Below are 24948 nucleotides of genomic sequence, written 5' to 3' on the forward strand. Positions count from 1 at the left end.
AAGGTTTTTCTCTTGTATACACAATCTCATATCGCCTAAACTACTGATACTGCTCACGAACAGTAACAGCTTTGTTCATTACTGCTTACCTAGTCTTTTTGTGGACACTTGAGTTATGTCATCTATTGACAGAGGAGGAAGAAGTTTTTGCTGAGTGTCATTGAGACCTGGAACAATAAGATGCACTGCAAAGAAAGATGATAGAGATATTAGTTCAAGAAAAAAATGAACAGTATACAGGTTGCCCTACAGAATGATAGGGTGTGTAGCCTGAGTATCTGAGAAATGGGTTAGTTCTGATCTGTAACTATTACTTCCCACTGGAGCACTGAGTGCAATTTCCCGATTTTAGTACTGAGTACATTAGCACAATTTCACTATTAACTCAAATGGCAAACAAATTCTGAAGCATATAACCCTTGGGTACCTTGATATACGGCATACCATCTAGCAGGCCAAAGAAGACTCAACAGCAAACCTGTGGTGAATGACTACATGTTTGACTCACATTTGCCCACGAAAACTCACATGAAACAAACTTTAGTTAAAGTTAAATAGTTTCAAAGTAGTTCCATAGTTAAAGAATTAGACACCTTCCCAGAGGCAGGAATAAACTAGTCACAAGGTGCATGATGCAGTGAATCTCTCTCACCTATTACAGGCAGTTCTAATTTTACATTATGTGTGTGCGTGCGTGTGTGTGTGTGTGTAAATAAAAGGAAAGAACTATCAATATCAAGAAAATTGTAAGTTTTTACACTGTTATAATTGTCAGTCACAGAGGAGGGAAAATTAAAAACAAAAATCTTCTTGTCACCTAGTATTGCTCCTGGCAGAGAAGAACTATCTGAAGTTTTTGACTGCGTCCGATTCTGAATAACTGTGTAGACAAAACAAATATGTTAACAAAATCATGTGAAAAAACTGAAACAGGAAACAAAAACACACCTGTGACAAATCTCAGCATTCTGAAAACCTTTTCTCAATTTAACACTACGAGATGAGGACACCATCTTTGTCTTTTCTGTATTTGCATTCAGTTTAAAAGACTACAATCTGTGTTCTTCTACATTGCCCCTTAAAGGTGCATCTCTTCTTTCCCCTAGCATGTCTGTTTGATATATTTGATATAAAAACATTGCATACTTATTTTAATATACATCCACCTCCAACCCATTTCATTATGCTACCATCCACATGTCTTCAGAAAAGATGTGTGATGGAAAAAACAGATGTGAAGTAAGCATTAGTACAGTCATATTTCATAGGTAATTTCTGTAATTTGCTTTCATATCACCTGTCATTTTTATCTTGTTCTTGAACTGTGAACTGCTTCAGAAGTTGTAATTTTTATTTTCTTACTTAAAATGATTCACTATTCAATTTCGGTTGGCAAATTTTAATCTGCAGCTCATTTTCCACAGCTATCTTCAAATATTAAATCTTCAAAAACTCCACTACACGATAACTCTCACTAATATAGTTGCTACTAAGAAACAGGCGTTTCTAAAGGGATGTATGTGTATGCCTGCTGTAGATGTCTCACCCCACTGACTGGGGAAAGGAGGAGAAAAGAGGGTAAAACAGTGATATAAGTGAAAATCTCTTCAAGCTCAAGTATTGAGCTGAGAGACCAAAATATCTGGACAATTCAATTGAGACAGAAAGGAATGGATAGTAGCAGGAGAAAAAAAAATACTCGTGTCTACTCATTGACTCAAGTAAGATATTGTTCACAATGAAAATCAGTAACTCATTTTATTAACAAATAGGCATGAGTTAATAGTACTTGTAATTTGAGTATATGGTTGTTTCTGAAGTTCTATCCATTCTAAAAGGAAAGGAAATATTCATAACATTTACAACACTGTCACAAGTTTACCACGGCTATTAATTTTGAAGGACTCTTGTAGAATATTAACAAGATTTCTAAAAATTAGACAAAATTACCTTGTTTGATTATTGTAACAGGGACCAACTTCTTATTATCTCTTAGCGTAAGCTGGAAGAAAGGGAAAAAAAATACTTGGGATAACTGCCATAATAGTAATTGAACTTTCTTAGTAACCAAAATAGAGGACTCTGATCCAAAACCACGCCTGCCCCACATTGACACTGGATATGGCTCTGGCTGCTCTTACTGAAGGTTACGCTATTGCTTCAGTTCCCAAGGGCTAACATGGAATTAACATTTTTATCTCCTTTTTCCAGCTCGAGATGTTTTACTTCATAAAAACACAGTATTTGACAGCTTAGGAAATCCCAATCTTTTTTTCTTTTAAAAATCTCTTGAGCACTCACTAGGGAGTAGACCAGAAAGCTAAGAAAAACTGACATTTAGCTGCAATAAAACATCAGAAATACGTCCAATTACAAATTTGGTTTCAGGATAATTTTATACTCTCATGAATAGTATTTTTCAGCACAAACTATTCCAGAACCAGGTGTACTCAGCACTGTTGTGTGTGTATTCTGCTTAAAATAAGATTAATTCAAGAGCTGTTTTATTTAGTGAAACTGTTTACAAAGACAAATTGGCAAGCCACTTGTTTTCTTGGAGTTTTTACACTTAATAGTTGCACTTTTCTCCTCATTTGTGTTTCACTCAGATTTTTTTTTTGCTCAAGTTTGAATCTTTTTCAACATTTTGATAACTATGAAAATAAAAAGCACATGAATTAACCCTGCATTTAAAAAATAAATTATAAAACCGATCTGCAAGATTATAAATAAGTATGCATTAACATGTGTCATAGGATCAACTTTTGAGAGCCTACTAATATAATGAGGGAAGGGGAAAAGTGACATTGTAATGCCAGCAATATGAAAATGCTCAGTACATTAAAAGTGGATCTCTTCCAGCTGTACCTGAATCACAAATAAAAAAATAAGTCAGAAAAAAAAAAAAAACCTCTCTGTGTTAAGTGCACACCACTTAAAGTCAGCGTCAGTAAAAGTTATTTTAGCACTTCATGGTAGCTGGTCTACTTCATGTGAAAACACATGAAAATTTAGCATTTGATGACAGATTTATTTACTTAAGGGTATATATTTTTGTTGTCTTCTAAGCATTTAAATCATTATAAACTGGTCAAGAAGCTTCGAATACAAACTAAAAGCCTAGGAAGAAGAAGCAGGAAGAAGCCAGATTTTAAGAAATAAGATCTTAAGTCTTTTTTTTCAGGAAAATGGACAGTGGCTGCTTATTCTATGAAAGCTGTTACTTTCTGCTACCTGAAAAGAAGTTTGCATTTGATGTTAAGTGGCATTTTCAGTCATTGTCCTTAACAAAGAATATGAAATTATTTTCCTTTCTTGTCACTCACTATTTTTCCTTTAATACTTTTTCCTTTAATAATATTAATAAGGCTTACCTTTCTGATTTGCCTCCTAGTAAAAAAACTATGTTTCAGATCATCAGCTTTTGAAGTAACCCTGCGACTTAGGTGACTAGCAAGTGGGATTAAATGCATGTATTAGAAGCTGCTGTCCATTTTATATCTCATCAGGAGCCTTATAATAAATAAACAGTTCTTGAATCCATAGCAAACACTAACATGCCTTCAGTGTCAAACATATAATCATACTTATTACCAGTCCTTTTAACAATAAAGGATTCTTTCACTGGCAAAAGCATACTTCCTTTGTTGAATAATAATGAATGACTGTAATGTCAGTGATATTAAAATCTACACTTAATTGTATTTTCCAGTCAGAAAACATAAAGTCCATAGGTATTAGGAACATCAGTTTTTGCCATGATAGTGGCAACTTAGTAAACAAAGAAGGTACTGATTAATTTCAAAGGAAAATTAGATTTCTAAGCCACGCCATAAGTCAAGCATTTTAAGTTCAGATGGCACACCTATGACATGGTGCAGTTCTTCAACATTCTGTCAAATGGCATATGGCAAAATGTCTTCTAGAGGTATTTATTCTTTTTTTCTTACACTCCAGTAACCAAAAAAAGCCACAAATAATTAAAATAGATTTAAAAGAGACTCTTCAAGCACCACAGTTGGCCTGGGTTGGAAAAGCTTTGGAAAAACACATTTTCAAATGATAGAAGATGGTAGCTGTGCTTTTTGACTGAAAAACTCCAGAAGGAGTCCATATTTCAATCTGACATTATGAAACTTCAGGAACCTCATCAGATGGAAAGTAAAGAAATCTCTTGTTTTCTTTCCATCTTACTACCTCTCACTGTTTATGAAGAGAAAAACAACACGACTGTCCCTTAAGGTCTCTTTTTTTCCCTCCCTTTCTGGTTGCATCTTACACAGCTCCAGGAGCTTAGTCAAACTTTGTGGATGAACTGGCCAAAAGAAACACAAGCTGATATTTGAGTGATGTTGAAAGTGGAGAATGACTAGATGGGTTGGTAATGTTGCCTTAATAAACGGCCTTTAAAAATGTCTCTGTACAGAGAAGAAATAGAACCAAGCTCAAACAATTCATTTATGTCTTTGAAGCAAAACAAGGCATAAACAAATCTTGGCCTAAATAACTGTTATTTTGGCTTTGCACTGATGATATGATTGCGTCACTGAGAAATACTCCACCTAATGCTGTGGAAACTGAAGTAATAACATAAATTCAAGAGTTGGACACCATCAGCTTAGTTTTATGACTTTTTGTATCACTAAGCGAGAGTGGTAAGTGAATTTTTGGAAAAATCTGTGGAATGTTTTCATGATATTTATGTGGAGCTTGATAAAGCCATACCAGTCTTGATCTGAGCATTGTGAAGCTGACTAAAAAGACAAGATGTTGGCTCCAGTTTTGCTTTCACGTTTCAGTTGTGCAAATATTTGGAAAACTGTTTTAGCTCACTTTCTCAGGACTTCTCTTTCATAAATAGAATATCTGCTCCCACAGCTGAGTCCTAACAGGGTTAAGGTCGTGACACACAGGAATAAAGGAACATAGCTTTCATACCAGATGCCAGAATGTATTACCTGGTCTTAGGTTGCCACATACATCTTTAATAATGTTTACAGGGCCAATGGGAAAAACAGCACAGTTGATTTCATCAGCATAATGAAATGAGCACCTTCTTGAATATGTATTCAACTGGCTTCAATCCACTGACAGATAAAACATTTTCTCTTGTATGAGAGACATGACTATTAATGCAAGTGCTGGATGAGAAAAAACTAAGGAAATGAGTAATATTGCTTCTAATGTTACACAAAACTCTCCAGCTGGTTTGATGAAACAGTTAAAAATTCTACCTTCATACTTGCAGGGATTTAGTGAGCTGCATACCCTTCTCAATAAGGAAACTAAATTTCTCTGGTTCTGTAAATGCTTGCCTTGCATACAAGAAATATCTATTAATTCAGTGAGTAGACTAGTGATTCCAGGAGGCATGAATATACAGAAGAATCCTCTGTGAAGTAAAAGCAGTAAATTATCACAAAATTAATTATTTGCAAGTACAACTTTGACTATAGAAAATTCTTGGAGCAGCACAAATATCACAGATTAACAAACCTATCTGTTACAAAGGGGAAAGCAAATTTTAATGTTAAGAATCGATATACAGAAAAAATCGGCTCTCTTTTTGCTAAACCAGTATGAGTAGCTCTGATCAACTCAGCTGCCATTCTTAACAATTGTACCAGTTTACACTTTTAAACACTTCTACACACAGTTACCAACTTTGAGATTTAACAGGTTTTTCAAATTGACATTTGTGGCCGAAAGCTTTTTCTTATTTTACTGTAATAGAGAAGCAAAAATTTGACCATACAGAACTAATATAAAAAAAATACTGTTTTTGCTTACCTGTGACTGGGTACTAGGTACCAATTTGTACATATTCTGGAGTTGTCCGTTTACTTTTTTATCTGTTTTGACAGAAAAAAAAAAAAAAAAAAAAAAAGACATGCTATCATTTTTTGTTTTCTACAAGGAAAACAAATCAAATCTTATCTGGATTTTTCAATAGCTGGGAAATTAATTTAATGGGTGAATATCTTCAAGTGTATCCATCCAAAAGAAATATGTTCAGCACTAGCAGTATAGAACAAATATGTAACTTCTCTTTGGCTGTGACATGTTTTCCTTTGCCTCAATATGTGATCAAAGTAACTCATGGATTGGAATCTAAATTTTTTCACTTTGGCTTTTTACTCTTAACTTCTTAGAATTAAAAGCAATGTGATGGAACTGATAATATACAAGGGAAAAAAGAGTCTCTTTTCCTCATCTCTTATATCCTAATACAGTGCTTCAAAATTTGTCTACATATTCTGCTTTTGCATTGTTCTGCTCCCTTTGAGTCAACAGACTCAAATAAAGATCAAGGGAATATCATGCTTTTTCACAAATCCATCCAAAGTGAATAAGCAATAGAAAAAATATCAACAGAAAAATGAGTTAAGAGACATATAAGTAGACATGCTATCATGCAGAATCTTTCAAAGTGCTTAATATTTGTCAGGAACAGGATATACTGCTGGCATGAAGACAAATATTTCACAATGATTTCATGACAAAATCAAGTTAAGGCAGTCAAAAATAATAAATTTTCATCTCTTTTGGTAAATTTTGATTCAATAAATGTTGAGCATTTGCCATTCCTTTTATGTCTTTCTCAAACCATGAATAATAATAAAAAAATATCTTCCCAAACCCTCTCAACATGTTTAAGATACAACAAAAATTTGGCCTGCAAATTCAACAAATGCAGGAACATGCAGTAGTAATTCCAACTTATAATAGTTTATATATTCTTTAGTGAGGAAAGAGCATTTACAGTAAAGGAGATGTTCCTGAATATATGAAAAGTCTTTGTGTGGCTGCAAGGCAGTCTAAGATAAAGCAGAAAAAAAATGGCAATTTGTGTTGGTTGGTAAACTTCTATACAGGCGGATGGTAGCAAATTTAGAACATTCACTCTATTTACTGCTCACAATTTCTCCATGAACTGACAGCATGAAGGGCTTGAATCTGAAATATGCAGCCAGCTTTCTGATTAGAACATTAACATTTGCAGAAATCAAGTACCTCAGAGACGTAACAGAATAGTGCTTGTATCAACAAATGAGAATGTAGACATCCAGGGTAAGAGCAGATCCTTTGTATTTAGATGCTGCGGAAACAGCCACTGACTATACACTCCAGAAAAAAGAAATTCTACCTGCAAATTTTACAGATTCTTACAGGACTATATCTTTCAACTCAACTCAGCAGGCTTTCCTAACAAGAATGATTCTTCTGGCATGTTAAAAAATACAATGTCCATAAGAAACCACAGCTAGAAAAACTTTCAGTATAAACAGCAAGTTTAGTGATAACAGTGTACATATTTTAATCATAGTTTTGAACATAGTATTAAACTATAAACACTATGCATTCTTTATTCCTTGTTAAATGTTCAAAAATACTTCAACAAATTTCTTTTATATATTCTACAAATTCCTTGGCAAAACAGCCTTTTATTAAGCCTTCTTTAGTGCTGTGAAGGAGAGTGATTTTTGTGAGGTGGGTATGGGAAAAGAGTATTCTCCACATTAAGCTCATGTTATAATGATGGCATTGTTCTGGACTTCCACAATGACTCTACAGGCACTGGGAGGTACCTTAAAGTTGCAGCTTTCTAATGTGTGCTGAAGGCCAGATAAGTTTTTGAGTATAGAGTATGTGGGCTTTCGCAGTGCATCCATCTCTCTGCTCTCTTATCCTCGTTATATTAAGTAACATGCCTGCAGCTTGAAACTGAGGTCAAAAGAAAACTTCAGATGGAAATCTCACACAAATAAAGCTATTTTATGAGAATTTCTGTTCTTCCTTTCTCAGGGAAGCTATAAATACTGAGCTTAGGAGTTTGAAGCATCTTCTGACAAACATCATGTTTAGAAATATCTTTAATTAAATGCCCAAGGAAAGCTCAGATTGAAATAAGTATGTTAAATCTTTCTTGAGGTGACAGACTTCCTCTCTTTCTTTCTTTAAAAGGAGGAAGACTCAACTGCTGCATAATTCTTCCATTGACAGCAGCAATCCTTTGAACAGTACATGGATTTTTGATGGTTAATTAGATGTTACTTTGCCTGCATTTTCCTAGGACTTTGCATTTAAAAATATATATGTATATATAACTGTGTGAACATCCAGAAATGCCATATTCTCTCTTTGTGAAGACCCAAAGGCAGACATTAGAATGTAAGTTTCCTATGAACACAATTTTTATAATTCCTTGACTAAAAATTAACTTTGAATTGAACTTTTCTGAAGAGTCGTAAGGGACCCATTTTGACATGTGCTGGATAGGACAAGTTCTTTCTAGCTTTTAACCAGCTTGAATTTATAAGCAGAAGACTCAAACAGGAATAACTTTCCATCAAATCAGATTAGTAAAGACCTTACTACTCTAGGCCCAATGAAAAAGCTTGGAATCCAGTCAGATGTATAAATACACAGACAACATTTGATGTGTATCTACCAGAATTGTTACACTTCTGCCAAACTGCAATGAATCCTCTATCATTCACAATTAAATTAGAACATCTTTCTGTTGCATATTGGGTAGGTGGTGCCTGCGTGCACCTGGGGTGGAGTCAGGGAGGTCACGAGGGTCTGCCAGGGGCAGTCATCTGGACCACTATATAGGGTTTGTTGTGTGGTATTAAACTTGTACTTTCGGCGTTACGCACTGTGTGTGAGTCCCGTCTGTTCCCCGTGCGCGGAGGCACGGTGCAGTCACAAGGCAGCCTTGACCTGTCGCCGGATTGGGAGGCGACACTTTCAAATAAGTAGATAACAGTTTTTGAAAAACAATTTCTCCTTCACCAATTCCTAAAAGAATTTTTTAGAGGAGTGCAGATGGCATTAAAACAGTAAAAAACTGATCAGTAGTTTAAGTTCTATCACAACAGGAAAAAAATGCTGTCAAAATTATTATCTATCAGATAATTACTAGAAAATACTTACTAGACATAACTGTCTTATGATTGGAAGTCTTGCTCCAGACGCTATCTTCCATGTTGTCTTTAACTCCAAATTCATAAAGTGTGTTTGGCTTCAGATTGTCTACCACCGTTTCCGTAACTGGGCAAAGCTGAAAAACCCATTTCTTGTCTTTATCCTTTTCTCTGTAGCGAACAGTGTAGAACCTGCTCAACAAAAACAGGCTTTTCTTCAGAAAGAAACTCACTGCAATCATTTTTGTTAATAATTACTAAAATGACTTCTACTAGCTATAATTTTTGTTCTTTTAGGTCCCTTAGAGTTATCAAATATCTGAAAAGCCAGCAAACAAACATGATGTGAACCTCATCATTTCCCACATACATATATATTCCCCTTCATACAGCACTCAACATCACTAGTAGTATATACAGAGCAAAAAAACAGTCTCATTAGTTATGAACATCCACATGTGATTCTGAGCAGAAGCTACAAGCTTCTTTTACAAGCAGTTTCTGCAATTCTGACATATGCTGGAACAAGTCAATTGAATAGACTCATGAGTTTCTTCATTAGTGAGCTTCAACAAATTTCTTAGAAACTTCTGCATCTCTTCAGGGTAAGGTGTTCCCCCTAAAACTAGTCCAAAATATTCACAAGGGGAAAAAAATGTAATAGTTGACATTTAAATAATACATTTCCCATTCAGTGTTCCCATAAAGTATTGCTCAGACTTTGAACAAGAAAGTAAACTAAGACAGTACTTTCTGTAATTAAAGTCAATGTGATGAATACTAATGGATTATAAAATTAAAAAGCACTTCCACCAAAATTGCTCAATTAAATCAAGCAGCACCACCCTGAAAAAGTATGACTGTAATAATATGACTGTAGTAATACTAACCAGAATAAAGCAATAGAATGTAAATCCAGTGTTATGACTCAAGAACTCTACTGCTTGCTAGTCTCCTTTTCAACATACAGACTGTATCACTGCCAAATTAGAGTTTAGTCTTCTGTGGTTTTATTTTGTTGTTGTTTTTAGATATCAGGGATGTTTGGTAATTCTTTAATTCAAGTATTACTGAAATTTGTTACACATACTGTAAAGTCTCCATCTCACACTGAATAAGGATGAATTCCATTCAAATTCTTTTTTTTTTTTTTTTCTACACTTCAGTTGTGCCTTCTGAAGAAGAAAATTAAAGCCAAAAAATAAATATACCAGTACAACACTGTAAATGCATAAACTTCCTTTTGCCAGATTTACAGATGTGCATCGAAAGAGTAGAGTATACATGTATACTCTGTACATGCAGAGCACGGGGAAATCCCTACTCCATTATTAAAACACAGACTATGACAAGACAAGGGCCAATAGCAAAAAATACTGTCACACACAACAACTGACTTTGCTACATGTTTTAGGAAATGGGCAGTTCTTCTGGATTTCCTGAAAAACAAACAAAACATAAACTCTGACCACTCCATCATGACACTAATTAGGTCGAAGGCTTAGTCTTCCAGAGTCAGGCTGGAGAAGACAACAGCCTTTCTCCTGCAACATAATAATGCTACACCCCAGATTACTTCAAAGATCATGGAGCTCCATTGCCAATCTTAGCTGGACTCTTCTGCTACAACCACAGTATAGTTTGAATATGGTGCTGTATAAGTTCTATCTGTTCAAGTCAATGAACTGTGTGGGCAATATTTTCCTAGCAATGATGCTCTCACAGCAGCTGTGAAAGAGTGGGTCACATGCCAATTTTTATGAGCACGGCATTCCAGCTGTTGTTTATCACTAGCAAAAATGCTTAGCTAATGGTGATGACTATGCTGAAAAAACAGTGTTTTGTAGCATAGGATTCACTTTCTCCAATAGTGTAATTGCACTCTATATTGTTGTTTTCAAGAAAATAAATAGGAGGCAGTACTTTCAGAGTGAACCATGTAGATAAACTAGAAAAATGAAAGCAAAAAAAAATTCTTCTCAACATCACAGAGAGTGGAAGTGGCAGTGCACAGAAGCTTTCTGAGGTGGGAAGGCCCCAGGATAGCTCAGACACCCAGTAGAACCCTGGCACCACTCAGAGAGTGGCTGGCCGGGTGTAATGGTGGCCATTCCCTGCCTGTACACACAGCAACCATAGGGAGTTCTATGGCCAGAGTGAGCTTCCAACAGTATTTGTTACCTATTTGCAGAGAACTCCTGTCATGGTATTCACCAGGCAAGAAGCCATGCCCTCTGAGTCCCCTTCAGCCTCTCCATCCACAGGAACTGACATAGCTATCCAAAGAGTTCTCCTATGTAAACAAGCAGTCACCCCGACCTCTGGCTTCAGGGTGTGCCCAAATTTTTTTGTTAGCAGCAGTGAGCACACCTGTGGGATCTGAGCCCAGGTGGGAGAACTGCTCAGGCTGAAAGAAGACAGAGCTTTAGGTGGAGGTGACTAATCTGAGGAGCAACAGGGAATTGGAGGAGACAGACTGGCAGAATCATGCTTTGCCATCCTTGATATGGGTATGTCAGATATAAAGGATCTCTTGCCCTCTGCCACCAGGCAGAAGGAGGAGATCTAAGAGATGGGGGAATGAAAGCAGGTTTCTGATTAGAACAACAAGAAAATCCAGTTCCTTTGTACTTCACTCACACAAATGCCCCTATACTTCAAATATTAGGTTTTGGAACTTGAAAGCAGGCAAATGTGTGGATAAAGGTCTGTCTAGGTTGAAGGTGTCATCTAGGGCTACTCAGCTTGACCCCTATATCACAACCCTGTCAGAACTCAAGAAGTGTTTGTACAACACTCTCAAATGTTGGGTTTGGATTTTGGGTGGTCCTGCACAGGAGTTTGACTTGATGATGTTTCCTTTCCAACTCAGGATATTCTTTGATTCCATGATTGTTAGAAAGATGATGCTGGTGCTTGCAAACCAGATGTAGATACATTCTTAATGTGGTGCACAAATTTTTTTTGTTTGTGCATTTTACACTGCTGAGTTGTATGGAGCTTAACAAGAAGTAAATGAAGATCAAAAAACTCTTTTGTCATAAAAGGAAGAATATAAAAAGAATGCTAATATCATAGGGAAAGCATTAAAATTAGCACCTTCAACAGTACTTGCAAATACATGTTATCAACTCCTTAAAGTTTTCAAAAATGTAAGCATCTGTGAAGCTAACTAGCATTGTGATTTTCTTAACACTCCCACACTGGAAGACTTCCTGAGCTCCACATCCACTGCATGTTCATTAAATAATGTCAACAAAACAAATGTTGTAATATAAGAGAACTTCTACTTAAAACAGAAGATTAATAAAAGCTGTACTCTAATAGAAATATCAGTAAAGTGATAAGACAAAACATAGAAAGTAAAAATCAAATAGTATTAAAACAAGTTGCCATTCTCCTATTAAAGCACAACAAAAGCCATATTTTACTTCTATTTAGCCAACTTTAAATCAACATATTTCCTGTCATTGAACAACATTTCTTCCAAATTATTCAAATACAAACAAAGGTAGAGCCAAGACCACTGCTATAACATCAATAAAAGAAATGTGGTGAAACAGTGAGATCTGTACTTCAACATGTAGGCACCTGACTAAATTTACTATCAGGACAGGTAATTGCTTGCTAAGCACTAACTTAAGTAAAGAAGAAAACTTACTGCACACTCAAAACTAATGCAATGTTTTAATTTACACTGTCATTTTTCTTCAGCTACACTGGTTAACAACTTGCAAAGCTTCAAGGTTGAAATGTTACATTAAAACATTATCATTGCAAAACCTGATTTCTGTTATTTTACCTGTCACTTGCACAGTTACTTGTTGCTGTCCAGTCATGCTGAGGGTTGACTAGGATGCCCCAAGAGAGGAACACAGAAGTTGGGGTGAGAGTGCCAACTACCAGCTGCAGAGGCTTTTGATTCTTGTTCCGACCTAGGTAAGAAACATGGAATTCCAATTATAAGTCAGTTTATCTTGCATTACATAGGGGAAAGATTTTGCAGTTGGATAGTCAAATAAATGAAGACCTACTTCTCTTCTGAATTTCTAATACATTTCTAATATATTGTCTAAAAATAGGGTTGGAGAGTGTCTCTTATCTGTTTGTTGGCTTCTCATTGAAGCAAATCAAAATATCTGAAAGAGAATGCTCCTTTTCTGAAGCTAGCTGAGCATGAATAGATAAAAAAAGTTCAGTATGAAGTTCACAGAAAGGAAGGGAGGATATATCCAGAAACCAAGAGGAACAGAAATTGGGAGAGAGCTTAAAACAAACAGGTACTGGACACACAATCAAGCTGCAGAGGCAACAGAAAGAGGGGTTTTATTGGTCCTCCCTGAACTTACACAGAATGTATTTCAACCTAGGAAGATACTGGGATTTTTCACTTCCAGACTTGCAAATTCAGGGTAAATCAAAAAGAAACAACACATCCTACTATTATTTTTTGGGCAGGAAAGATTAATTTACAAAAATTTGTAACAGTTTTATCTTTTTTGCAGGTTTTCTTTATGTCTCATTTTTTAGACAATGAAAACTTTTATGTTTATTTTTTAGATGATTAGTATGTATGTAATTCAGATTATTAGAAAGTTCCTCTTTTGGTGCGACAGAAAGAAATCTTGGCAGGGTTCCTACTTACACAACAGATGTGTCCATGGATAATTTACACTGTTATCACCACTTTCCATCAAGAGTAAAATAAGACCAACAAGAATTCTATTGTTTTGAATTGTAGGCAGCTCTGAATTGCTGTCTGTTTCTAGGACATTTTTGTTTTTAACCACATACTAGATTCAAAACGCTTACATTTTGGGTGATACTTAGATTAAATTTGCTCTGACTGACGAAGCACAACTATCCCTCATGTGGAAAAATAACTTTATATACATTAAGCTTTTAAATACTTTCAGAAGAAAGATTTTCCAACAAATAGCTGGAAATGAAAAAATGATCTAGAGCAAATATTTTGAACCTGATGTTAATGGACTGCTACAAGCCCAATCAGAACCTTAGTTGTATGAAAGAGGATGAATGAAAGGAAATTAATATATTCTTTGTATTATTTTTTCATACTTGAAATATCTAATTTATCTGTGACTCCTCAAAATATACACATGACCACAAGTTCCCAAAAAGTTTAAGCCACTGAAACAGATCTGATTTCTTTTCATGCCTTTTGATCCCCAATATCTCTTCACTTAAAAAGCTCAATGAAGTTCTGATCTGTACATTCAACCAATGCATGGAGGTGCATTTAAACATCTTAACTGATTATTATTTTTTTCCTGTAATACTCTAAATTTCAATTCCCGTTTGTAGAACCTTTTTACAAGAACTGTCTTCAAGTATTGTACAACCTTCACGTTTTCAGCACTACATTTACAACTACTATCTGGGAAGTACTGGTCTGCATTTTGCTTTCCCACATATGGCATTCACACATCTCAGTAAGTCACCTACAGTTACAGACACTTTTTCAGGGAAAACCATGTAAAAACAGGATATTATCTTGCTAAAATTAGAAAGAGATGCAGTAGTGCTCAAATACCTGAACAAGATTTCTTGTTATTTGAAACACGTGCTGGTCTCACCGAAACCAAATACCGTGGCTCTGCATCTGTAAATGAAGAAAGAATTAGTATAGATTTATAGATTAGTATAGATTTAGCATTTATTTGAGAAAGGGATTAATCTATGATTTATTACGAAAAAACTCAATATTCTGTGAAGATTTGGTATGTTATCCAGTTTTAAGAGTCTTTAGGCACATTTTCTTCAAGGTTTACTCAAAAATCATTTAGAAATATTCTAGCCATTAGGAAGAATAACACATCAGAGATCCCTGGCTAAAAGATTTTGCCAGTCTTTTTGACCAAGATTTAACAAATATGCGAACTTGGCAAGACATACATGTAACATTTCAAGCTGGATGTTATTTGGAAAGCAAAGGAGAAGGAAAGCTCAGATGGAAAGGAAAAACTTGAGAGATCCTCAGGCACTTGCCATCTGCAAACTACTTTCAGCCTTCCCTATCTAAAAGCCAAACACATGAGCAACCAAGATGGAACACACCAGTGGGATTTTGATGACCTACTGAATGGTGTAATTATATCCACAAAACACTCTTAAGATTATTCCATCAGAACTGAGAAATTCTACAAGGATACTGCATCCTACTTCTTAAATATACTTGCACACTATGTGGATGCAATAACTTGTGGGGAAAAGTTGTTTTTCTACTGCTTCCATTACTTCAGTATAACCAGATCCCTGTAGTGGCTCCTGATGCTTGACGCATTCTACACTGTATTTCATTTTTAAGCTTTTAGAACCATTTAACATCACGTTTCCTACTATTAATAACTTCTTTTAAAATTTATATATTGTTCCTGATTACACATGTTCATTTTCCTATTGTAAGCAGTTTATGAGTAAAGAAAGCTTACTGTAAAAGAGCAAGCAAAATACATCAGCCATCTAGCACAGTGTACTCCCTTAGACTAATATTAAATTATTCAAGATTTTCATGGCTGTTTGGTTACAGGGAACAAGAATGTGTGACAAGTTTCATGCAGTATTCACATCAGTCTTAGTCCTGTTTATTAATATTTTACCAAAGACTTACTGTGAGATGTAACTGTCAAATGCATGGGTAGTTTTGGATACCCTCAATGAACATAAATTTGTTAATAACACATAAGATCAAGAGACTAAATTTGTACAGAACTAACAAAGGGCTAAGTCTGACTGAAAACAGCGTAGTAACAGTGAAAATAATGTTGCATGCAATAGGGGAGCAATAGTTAAGTGATTTCCTTATTAAGTTCATATCAGAGAATAGAGATAAATCTCATCTTCCATACCTTCTGACATTTATATTTACTATAATTTTAAAACCTGTTCTTTGTATCACAGGAAACAAACAAACAAAAAACCACTGCAAAATATTTTTTAAACCTTTACCTGAAAAAATCTGTCTCCATCTTTACTCCAGATTAAACTTATTTGCATCACTTCCCACAAAATGTTAGTCTGTTTTATTGCGAAAAAGCTACCAGAACAGATCACATTACATAGCCATAAAAGATAAAAAGCCCTGCCAAAGATAAGAATTTTCATATTTGGATTCAATCTTACCAGAATGACCTAAGTTTCCTCTAATGCACAGCAGAACTTCAGCCCCTCTAAAGGATGCATGCAGTCACTGCTATCTGGGCGTCAGTTGTGAAACTGGGAATCTTTTGGAAATACTTCATATGAAATGAAGTAAACCAGCTTTTACACAAACTCTGACACATCAGAGAGACATCTGATGCAGTCTGGAGGACAGGAAGATACATGGCAAAAACAAACTTGACTGATACTATATATCTCGGATACCCATGCTACAAGCATACCCTAATTATTGTTTTTTCAATGGGCCTCAATTGCACCCCAAATACACCTAACACAAGCACTGAAAGCAACTGCTTAGAACAGTGTGGATGAAAGAGTGTGTTTAAGAAAAAACAAAAAAACAAAAGCAAAGAGAGAGAGTAACCCTCAAGTGCAATTATCCCTTCAAATAAAGAAAAAAACAAACATGTTTTAATATCTATATCGGCACACAATTCTGCTAGAACCTATACAATTACTTAGAAACTTAGTGTGTTAAGACCTGGAACCAGAAATAAGTGATACTTAAACTATTCTTAAATTTTATATTTGTTAGCCTGTATTTTAAAATAAATTTTAAAAATTTATTTAAAACAAAACAAAACCAACAAAACTTGAAGTAATATTTCCTCATGCTACGCATTCATGATTATCTGGGAGAACATTATGTTTCTCACAAAGTGCTGACTATGAGGACCGGTCCAAAAGTAATCTCTTCTATTTTATTACAAGGCCCACAACATCAGAGGTGGATGCTGGTGGTATGGCTGTAGAGGGTGAATCTTTCACCAGTATCCCCCTACATTTTGTTGCCGCGTGACAGGTGGCAGCAGAGCGACAGGACGTCAAAATGACATCTGATGTAGAAGTGAAAATGAAGCAGAAGTGTGTCACTGAATCCCTCCAGGCCGATGGGACCCATTGACATTCATGATGTTGAATGTTGATGGAGACCAAACACTGGATGTGAGCACAGTGAGGCAGTGGATGGTGTGTTTCAGCAATGAAGACAGTGATGTGAAGACAAGTCGTGCTCTGAATGGCCATGTTCAGCTAACATATCCATGAAATGTAGTGTCTCAGTCAGCTCATCCACATGAATGTATGGGTTACGACTAGGAACAGCATACATAGCTGAATATTGGCTTTAATGCATTGGAAATGATGGTGGCAACCTTGAATATTGCAAAGCTTTCACCACGTGTGTCCCAGGAATTCTCACACAGGAACTGAAAAAATACTGTATACAAGTTTGTCAGGACCTACTGAACCAAAACAAGGCTGAAAGTGACAAGTTCCTGGATCACAACACTAGCAGTGATGAGATGTGGTGTCAATACTATAAGCCGGAGTCAAAACAGCACTCCACAGAGTGACAAGATGTGAATTCCCTATTGAAGAAAACGTTCAAGATGCAGCTCTCAGTGGGTATAGAGATGTGCATTGTCTCTGGAGAATGAAAAAGGGCAGTCTTTCCATATTTCCTGAAAAGGCTTGAATTCCCATAGTCAGATCAGAGAATAAGACAACCTTTTGCTTGCAACATAACAGCAGGTGTCAGACCATTTTGAATACGGTGGAACACACTGCCAATCTTGACTGACTGTCCTAACACAACCATAGTATAATCTGGATTTGATGCCTTCTGAATTCTTTACAGAACTCTGTGAATTTCAAGAAGTTCAGTTTGAAATATGTTTACAAATTCAGTACCAAAATCTTCCAGGCTCCTTGCAGCTTAATGCCTTCTTGATGAGCTGATACTAAAATGAACATTTCAGATCTGTTTATTTGAACCTGTTTAGCACCCATTATTAAGGTTGGAGTGACAAACACTGTGGTTAACAGATTATTTCAGCTGGCATGCAACTGTTTCTGTACAAACCCCTTGAAGCGGCAAATCAAAGTCCAAATAGTGACAGGCTTAAGTCTTCAGTAGGAAAATGACCAGATGTGCCAGATGATTGCTAGTCAACAAATCCATGCTTAATTCTTAGTGTTATAATTCTCCAAATTTTTTTTAAAATTATTATTATTTTGGTTTTGATAATTCATTTGGGTGGCTCCAGTATGTCATCAGTATTGCTCTTTCAAGTTTAAATACTCCCAGCTGAATAAAGCAGCGCCAATTTGGAGCAAACTGCTACATTCAGACAGTCACATACACTTAAAATAACCTCTAACTTACAGCCTAGAAGCACCAGGATTTGTTAAACACTAGGAATTCTATCTATGGCATTCAATACATACAGAACACATCTTCATATACATTCAATACATATTCTTAAATTTATCTAATTTCTTTTAAGCACCACAGCTACTACAGCTCAATGAGCCATTCACCAGGTAAATGAAATACTTCTCTGAACAACTCCAGTGACTCTATTTTTTTCATTCAGACAGCCTGAAAGACACACGTGCACACTATGCCTACCATTGCGTCTACAGTTTACTACAGAGGAAACATTCCAAAGACTGCTAAGTTGATAGAATTAAACCAGTACTTTGGCAACATTACAAAAGAAAAAAGCAACTGTTCAACTAATATTCTGTGATATTCATGATAAAAAACTATTAAATAAAATTTATTACCCACCTGAACAGCCTAAAGAGACAACCAGCCTTGAGGAACACAATGAAAACACGTGTCACTAATATAAACTAATATAACAGTTTTATATGCTCTGAGCTTTGCTTTCTAACAGACAAAGCAGGCAGCTAATGTGCGTTGCAAAATGCTACCTAATTCTGCTTACGCCCAAGCATGCGTGATTCTAAACATACACTTTTCATACAGCTAAGGGTTAAGACCATAAAGAAAAGTAGCTGAAAGCCCACAAGTGAAAGCTCTCAAATATCAATAAAAAGCTCTTCCAAACAAGAACTTATTTCTTCTCCTTAAAGGCACACTGTTACCTGAAATTCTTCCCAGAGTAACCTTAAACACACACACACACAAAATCCAAAGTAGTACTTCAATAAAAACACAAATTAAGAAACCCAAAGATTCATAATTTAATTTGTCTATATCCACACCATGACAACAGTAGCATGGAAAGGAATAATACTTTACCAAGTTCATTTAAGTAGGTGTTTCCTTCTGAAGGTAAAGGAATGTACTGATTAGAGAAGAAGCTGCTTCCATAACCCAGGACAAAACCTTGAAGTTTGGTGTTTTGGCTTGGTCGAAGATACCTCATGCAAACAGTGTCATCTGTTGCATTGATCTGAACTTTCAGACTCTGTCTTTTCACTACAGAAAGAAAAAAAGAGAAGAACAAAATGTACTCCCTTGTAAATATGTATTTGGTAACAGAATATGACATAATAGCAACATAAGACCATTCACTTTGTTAGATGCAAGCAACCAAACAATTGTTCGAAGGTAGAGACTCATTGCAACTCAGTGTATTTCTGAAAGTAAGCTGTTACATTAAATTGTGATTTCCAACATGTCTACTTTTTCCTCCTCATTGGTTTAGTAATATTATAAGCAGCTTCTTCTACAGTTGTAGTAATAGAAGAGTATGTGAAGTAATCAGAAAAAATGTAAACATCTTTTCTTTCAAAGATGTTATAGCAGCACTTTAGGATCCAGAGATAACAAAATGGCAAGTCAGGAGATCATTCTCTTTTGTTATCAAAATAAAATAAAATAAAACATTAAATTGTAAGGATGCTATAACACTAAGACATATTGCAAAATTAGAGGATGAGTGATAACTGAATAAAAATGCTACAGCAGCTGTGTATGTATTTTCAGTTGTGTTCAGAAGGAAATGTAATTTTCTAGTTGGAATTAAACTAGATCACCCAGAGTAACATATATACATTACTCAGAATTTCCAAGAAACATTTTAAAGCACCCAATATTTTGAATGTTTATGGAATTTTCATAAAGTCATTTTACTTCAGCAGCTAAAATCTAAAGAAAAACAATGAGAGATGTATGACTTGTCATTACACAAGAGGGTAGAGCACTAACTTCTTTCTCTCTCCTGACATATCCCTCCTCCTTTCTCTTTTCTTTCCAGAGGTAAATGCAGACTGATATTCAAAATTTCTTCAGATAAGTACATACTGGTTCTCACTCCACCAGCCTTCATCTGGAGAGTACGACTGGAGTTACTGAGAGGCCACAGTCCCCAATTTTTGAAAAGGATTTAGTAGTAGCGATGAGTACCTGCAGTTGTCTGCAAGCTGGCTGAAAAGACCTAGACCAAACTCTTCACGCCCCTTTCCTTCATACAAAGGACACAAGCAAAACTGACGGAAAACATTTGTCACCAATTCTACCCATTATCTGAAGAGTGATCAAGTAAATGCTCTCAGGAAAAAGAAGTCAGGAAGCCATCCCAATTCTTCAGAGGCTACTTTGCAATATCCCAGGAAATGACAGTAGTTTGAGACACCTCAGCTCTCTGCCATTATCAGTGGTAAGGCACCATCCTGGGGAAAAGGGTGGTGGTTCCTTCCTCATCTGGGAAACAAATTATTTTATCATCACTCTGCAAGTATATAAAAATATTATCAGCGATTTTATTACAAAAAATATTATCAGCATGCTCTCAGACATAGGGTCCTGTGTGGAGCCAAGAGCTGGGCTTGGTGGTCTTTGTGGGTCTTTTCCAACTAAGGATGTTTTAAAAAACTATTGTATACTTAAAATGAAAATAGATCATCAGCCAATTTTTTAAATAATCCTTTTTTTTTCTTTACTTATTAAAACTTTTAATACAGAAGTCTATATATCTCATGTTTGAATCAAACAATATGAGCCTTCCTTCCTTTTTAGACACAAATGTTTAACAAAGACTGTCCTTCCATATATGCTTCCCTCTCTGCAGTAAGATACTATAAAATGGAAGTTAGGTGAATACTTAAATTAATAAATGTAATTTGCTATCAATCTGTTACACGGTGCCGTGCATCCTGTTCGTCCCCGGGTATCCGCAGCTGGACCAGATGCCGACACAACAAGGGAGTGTGTGGCAAAAGGCATTTTATTAAAACAAACAGACCCTTATATAACTTTTGGTATAGAACATGCTAGAAAGTGGGCGGGGCTAATCCCGCCCATCATGAATATTAACTAAGGAGGAGGGACCTGTCCCATCACATCCTGTGACCCCGCCTACCGCCTAATACACTACATCTCCCCCTCCTTATGCTATAGAACCTTTAACCCGTAACAATACGCAACATATTAACAATCCCACTTAACCTTTCAAAGTCTTTCATATGCCCTTTGTTGTTCCATTTTCTCATCGAAAATTCCCGTCACCATGTGATGCATAAATCCCTGCAAGCATTGTATAATACACGGTGTGCAAATTAATAGTGCAAGAAGAACAATAAGTCCCATCACCAATACTTTTAGCAACTGTTTTAACCAAGGTCCGATGTTCCCAAACAGGCTTCCGAGCCAGTCTCCAAACGGATCGTCCACGACGCCGATCTTCTTGGTATGATCTTGCAGCCATGCCAGCTTCTTATGTAACGATTCACTATGGTCACTCAAATTAAAACAACACATTCCCTCAACATCTTGGCATCCATGCCCTTGTGCTAAAAGTAAAAAGCCTATGGCCACTCTATTTTGAAGCACAGCGTGTCTGATACTCTCTACATCTCATGTAACAAAGTTCTGCCATAGTCCAAAGAACAGCACCAAGTGGTGGGGGACCCAACACAATCCAACACAACAGCTTCAAGACTGCTAAATACACAAACCAAAGTTTTCTTCAGTACAAACAAGCATACACAGAGAAGGTACCTAGGACCATAGCACACAGCACATAGTAGCACAACTTTAGAATGACTCAGTAAGTTCTAACAAGGCAAGCTTTTACTTGAAGAGAAAATACAACTTTTCATCTTGAGAGCAGTTGTTTTGGGTCAGAAGGAAGGAGGTTGGCTCAGAATCCAAGACTAGATACTTATCCATCTACAGCTAGAGCAGACAGAAGGTATCAGCCTTTTTCTTTGCAAGGTACACCTTTGCACTCTTACCATCAGAACAGGAGTTCTGTTTATCTTTGAATAACCCTGTCAGCAGCAATCCCTCTGAACCAAAGGTCAGTAGGTAAGAAGAGAACAAGGGTCCTTCAGGAGGAATCCTTGCCTTGGACGGTCATTGCTGCTATGCAAAGTCACCAAGAATTGTGAACAGCTTTCAGGCTGCGCAGCTCCTCAGCCACAGAACAGCTGCAGCCATCACAGATCAGCTGCTGACACTCAGGCAGCCACTTGGTCTGGAAACGGCAGGACTAACCGAGGGCTCTGCTATACCATCATTAGTGACCTGTAATACAAGCACCTACTGAAGAATCTAACATAGATAAAACTGTTACAAAAGAAGCCTCAAAACAAAACAGAACAAAATGAAAAACAAGTTGTTCAGACGGATTCCAAGCTTTTTAGCTTATAAGAAAAAGCAGACGTCAGGCACAGCATGGAGTTACAGTGTAAGGATGAAGGCAGAGTGGGGAAAGGCACTTCACAACAGCATGCCTGTGGGTGAACAATGGATATATCCCCAAAATGAAATAACACTATGCACGTGCAGACCTGAAGCTTGTGTTATAACTGTGTAACACAGCTTTTAGCGAGCTTAAAGCAACCCAGAAAGCCATCGGATCTTGCAGGATTCAAGACTCTGCTGGTATCTTGACTTAGCCAAGGAGACAGGAAGACAGTATCTCTTAGCAAGGGAGAACCCAACGTGAGCATTCCGCAGCCCTGAGCCGGACCCAGCCCCTTTTTCCGGATCGGCAGACAAGGCGAGCTCGCTGATCGCCTGTGTGGGCGGGTCCAAACTAACTGGTAACCTTACAAAACCACGCCCCTGCTCTGGCTCCGGTGCCGATTGTCCGAGTAACAAGGCGGGTCGGTGATACACCCCTCCGCGCTTCCCCCCAGGTTCTTTTCAATGTCCCCGCCTCCCCCACCAGCGTCTTGCAGGGAAAGATATGGGGTATGGGCTGGATAAGGGGGTGAAGGGTGGTTAACAGTCCAGGACAGAAGTGGCGGTGAAGGCTGGTGCTGCACGAGGGATCGAGCAACTTCTGTGGACGTGCCGCTTCTCGAAGTACAGGGCGGAGCCGATGGAGTCGACGCTGTCCCCTCCACAGTTGAGCCTGCAGAGAGAACAGAGCCGCCCCCCCCCGGGCCCCGATCCCAAGGAACTACCGCACCCCGGATCAATCCCCACAAGATCCCTAGCCCGCTGGTTAGCCAGTTTTTCATCGCGGCCGGCCCCCAGCGCCCCCAACACCAACCCCCAAGCCCCAAATCCCGAGGCTCCTCGGGTAGCGAGGACCCGGTGGGACAGCGCCGAGGTAATGCCCTCGCAGTTATCCCGCTCATAAATATCGGAGGGTGTCGCCAGCAACCCCTCCCTCTCCAATAAAACAAGAAGGGAAGTAAGCTCCTTCTTAGAAGGGGCATGTTTAGGGAAGAGAGAAGGACAGAAGGAAAAGAGTACCTTTATCACAGCTTTCATTGCGCCACCGACTCAATCGGCACCCGGCGATATAGTCCCAACGGAGGGGAATGGCCACTTCCCCCCCGACCCGGGCTTCTGCCACTCCGCGACGAAAAGGGAAAGGGGGTGTCGCTCCGCAGCAGGAACAAGCTGGCGGGGCAGCCGCACCCGGGACGTCGAGGGTCACCACTTGTTACACGGTGCCGTGCGTCCTGTTTGTCCCCGGGTATCCGCAGCTGGACCAGATGCCGACACAACAAGGGAGTGCGTGGCAAAAGGCATTTTATTAAAACAAACAGACCCTTATATAACTTTTGGTATAGAACATGCTAGAAAGTGGGCGGGGCTAATCCCGCCCATCATGAATATTAACTAAGGAGGAGGGACCTGTCCCATCACATCCCGTGACCCCGCCTACCGCCTAATACACTACACAATCAGAGGCAATAATCCTAAACTTTGATGCCATGTAGATAACTTGGAAGTCTGTTGATGTTCCTTCCTGGTTTCTGCTGTCTGGAATGTTGTTGCTATCCAAAGATGCATGTCTCCAGTGGCTTCATATGGTGATCATAGAATCATATAATCAACAAGGTTGAAAAAGACCTACAAGGTCATCCAGTCCAATTGTCCACCTACCACCAATAGTTCTCACTAAACCATGTCCCTCACTACAACACCTAAATGTTCCTTAAACACATCTAGGTTTGGTGACTCCACCTTGCCCCTTGGCAGACCATTCCAGCGCCTGACCACTCTTTCAGAGAAGTAGTATTTCCTAACAGCCAACCTGAATTTCCCAAGGCGCAACTTGAGGCCATTCCTTCTAGTCTTATCAATAGATATATAAGAGAAGAAGCTGAAACCCAGCTCACTACCCCTGAGGTAGTCATAGAGAGTACTAAGTTCCCCCCTGAGCCTCCTCTCTTCAAGACTAAACAATCTCAGCTCCCTCAGCCACTCCTCATAAGACCTGTGCTCCAGACCCCTCACCAGTTTAGTCATCCTTCTCTGGACATGCTCCAGGTCTTCAGTGGCTGTTTTTGTAGCGAGGAGCCCAAAACTGAACAGAGTACTAAAGGTGTGGCCTCACCAGAGCTGAGCAAAGAGGAATTATCCCTTTCTTGCTCCTAGTTGGTTACACTACTTCTGATACAATCCAAGATGCCACTGTTCTTTTGTTAGCCACATGGACACACTGCTGGCTCATGTTCAGCTTAGGGTGGACCAATACATCCAGATCCATTTCTTCTACACAGTCTTCCAGCTTCTCTGCCCCAAGCCTGTAGCATTGCCTAGGGTTTTGTGGACAAAGCACAGGACCCAGCACTTGGTCTTGTTGAACTTCATCCCACTCCCCTCTGCCAAGTT

The 24948-nt window shown here is 37.8% G+C and overlaps 1 protein-coding gene across 50 annotated transcripts in view; it reads right to left on the reverse strand.

Annotated features, from left to right (window-relative positions):
• Nucleotides 1–24948, reverse strand: part of ABI3BP (ABI family member 3 binding protein) — a 126349-nt gene that overhangs the window by 80882 nt on the left and 20519 nt on the right. For all 50 annotated transcript variants that reach the window (XM_085526069.1, XM_085526117.1, XM_032447821.2 and 47 more), the window contains exons 2-9: nucleotides 19165–19344; nucleotides 14485–14553; nucleotides 12733–12865; nucleotides 8941–9122; nucleotides 5791–5852; nucleotides 1951–2002; nucleotides 818–880; nucleotides 90–185 (exon numbers count right to left, since the gene is read on the reverse strand). In XM_085526069.1, coding sequence (XP_085382195.1) covers nucleotides 90–185; nucleotides 818–880; nucleotides 1951–2002; nucleotides 5791–5852; nucleotides 8941–9122; nucleotides 12733–12865; nucleotides 14485–14553; nucleotides 19165–19344 — 837 coding nt within the window. The remainder of the gene's footprint in view (nucleotides 1–89; nucleotides 186–817; nucleotides 881–1950; nucleotides 2003–5790; nucleotides 5853–8940; nucleotides 9123–12732; nucleotides 12866–14484; nucleotides 14554–19164; nucleotides 19345–24948) is intronic.

The sequence above is a fragment of the Coturnix japonica genome, chromosome 1 (assembly GCF_054131305.1).
Source record: "Coturnix japonica strain WE chromosome 1, WE-NBRP24, whole genome shotgun sequence".
In the NCBI taxonomy this organism is placed as follows: Eukaryota; Metazoa; Chordata; class Aves; order Galliformes; family Phasianidae; genus Coturnix; species Coturnix japonica.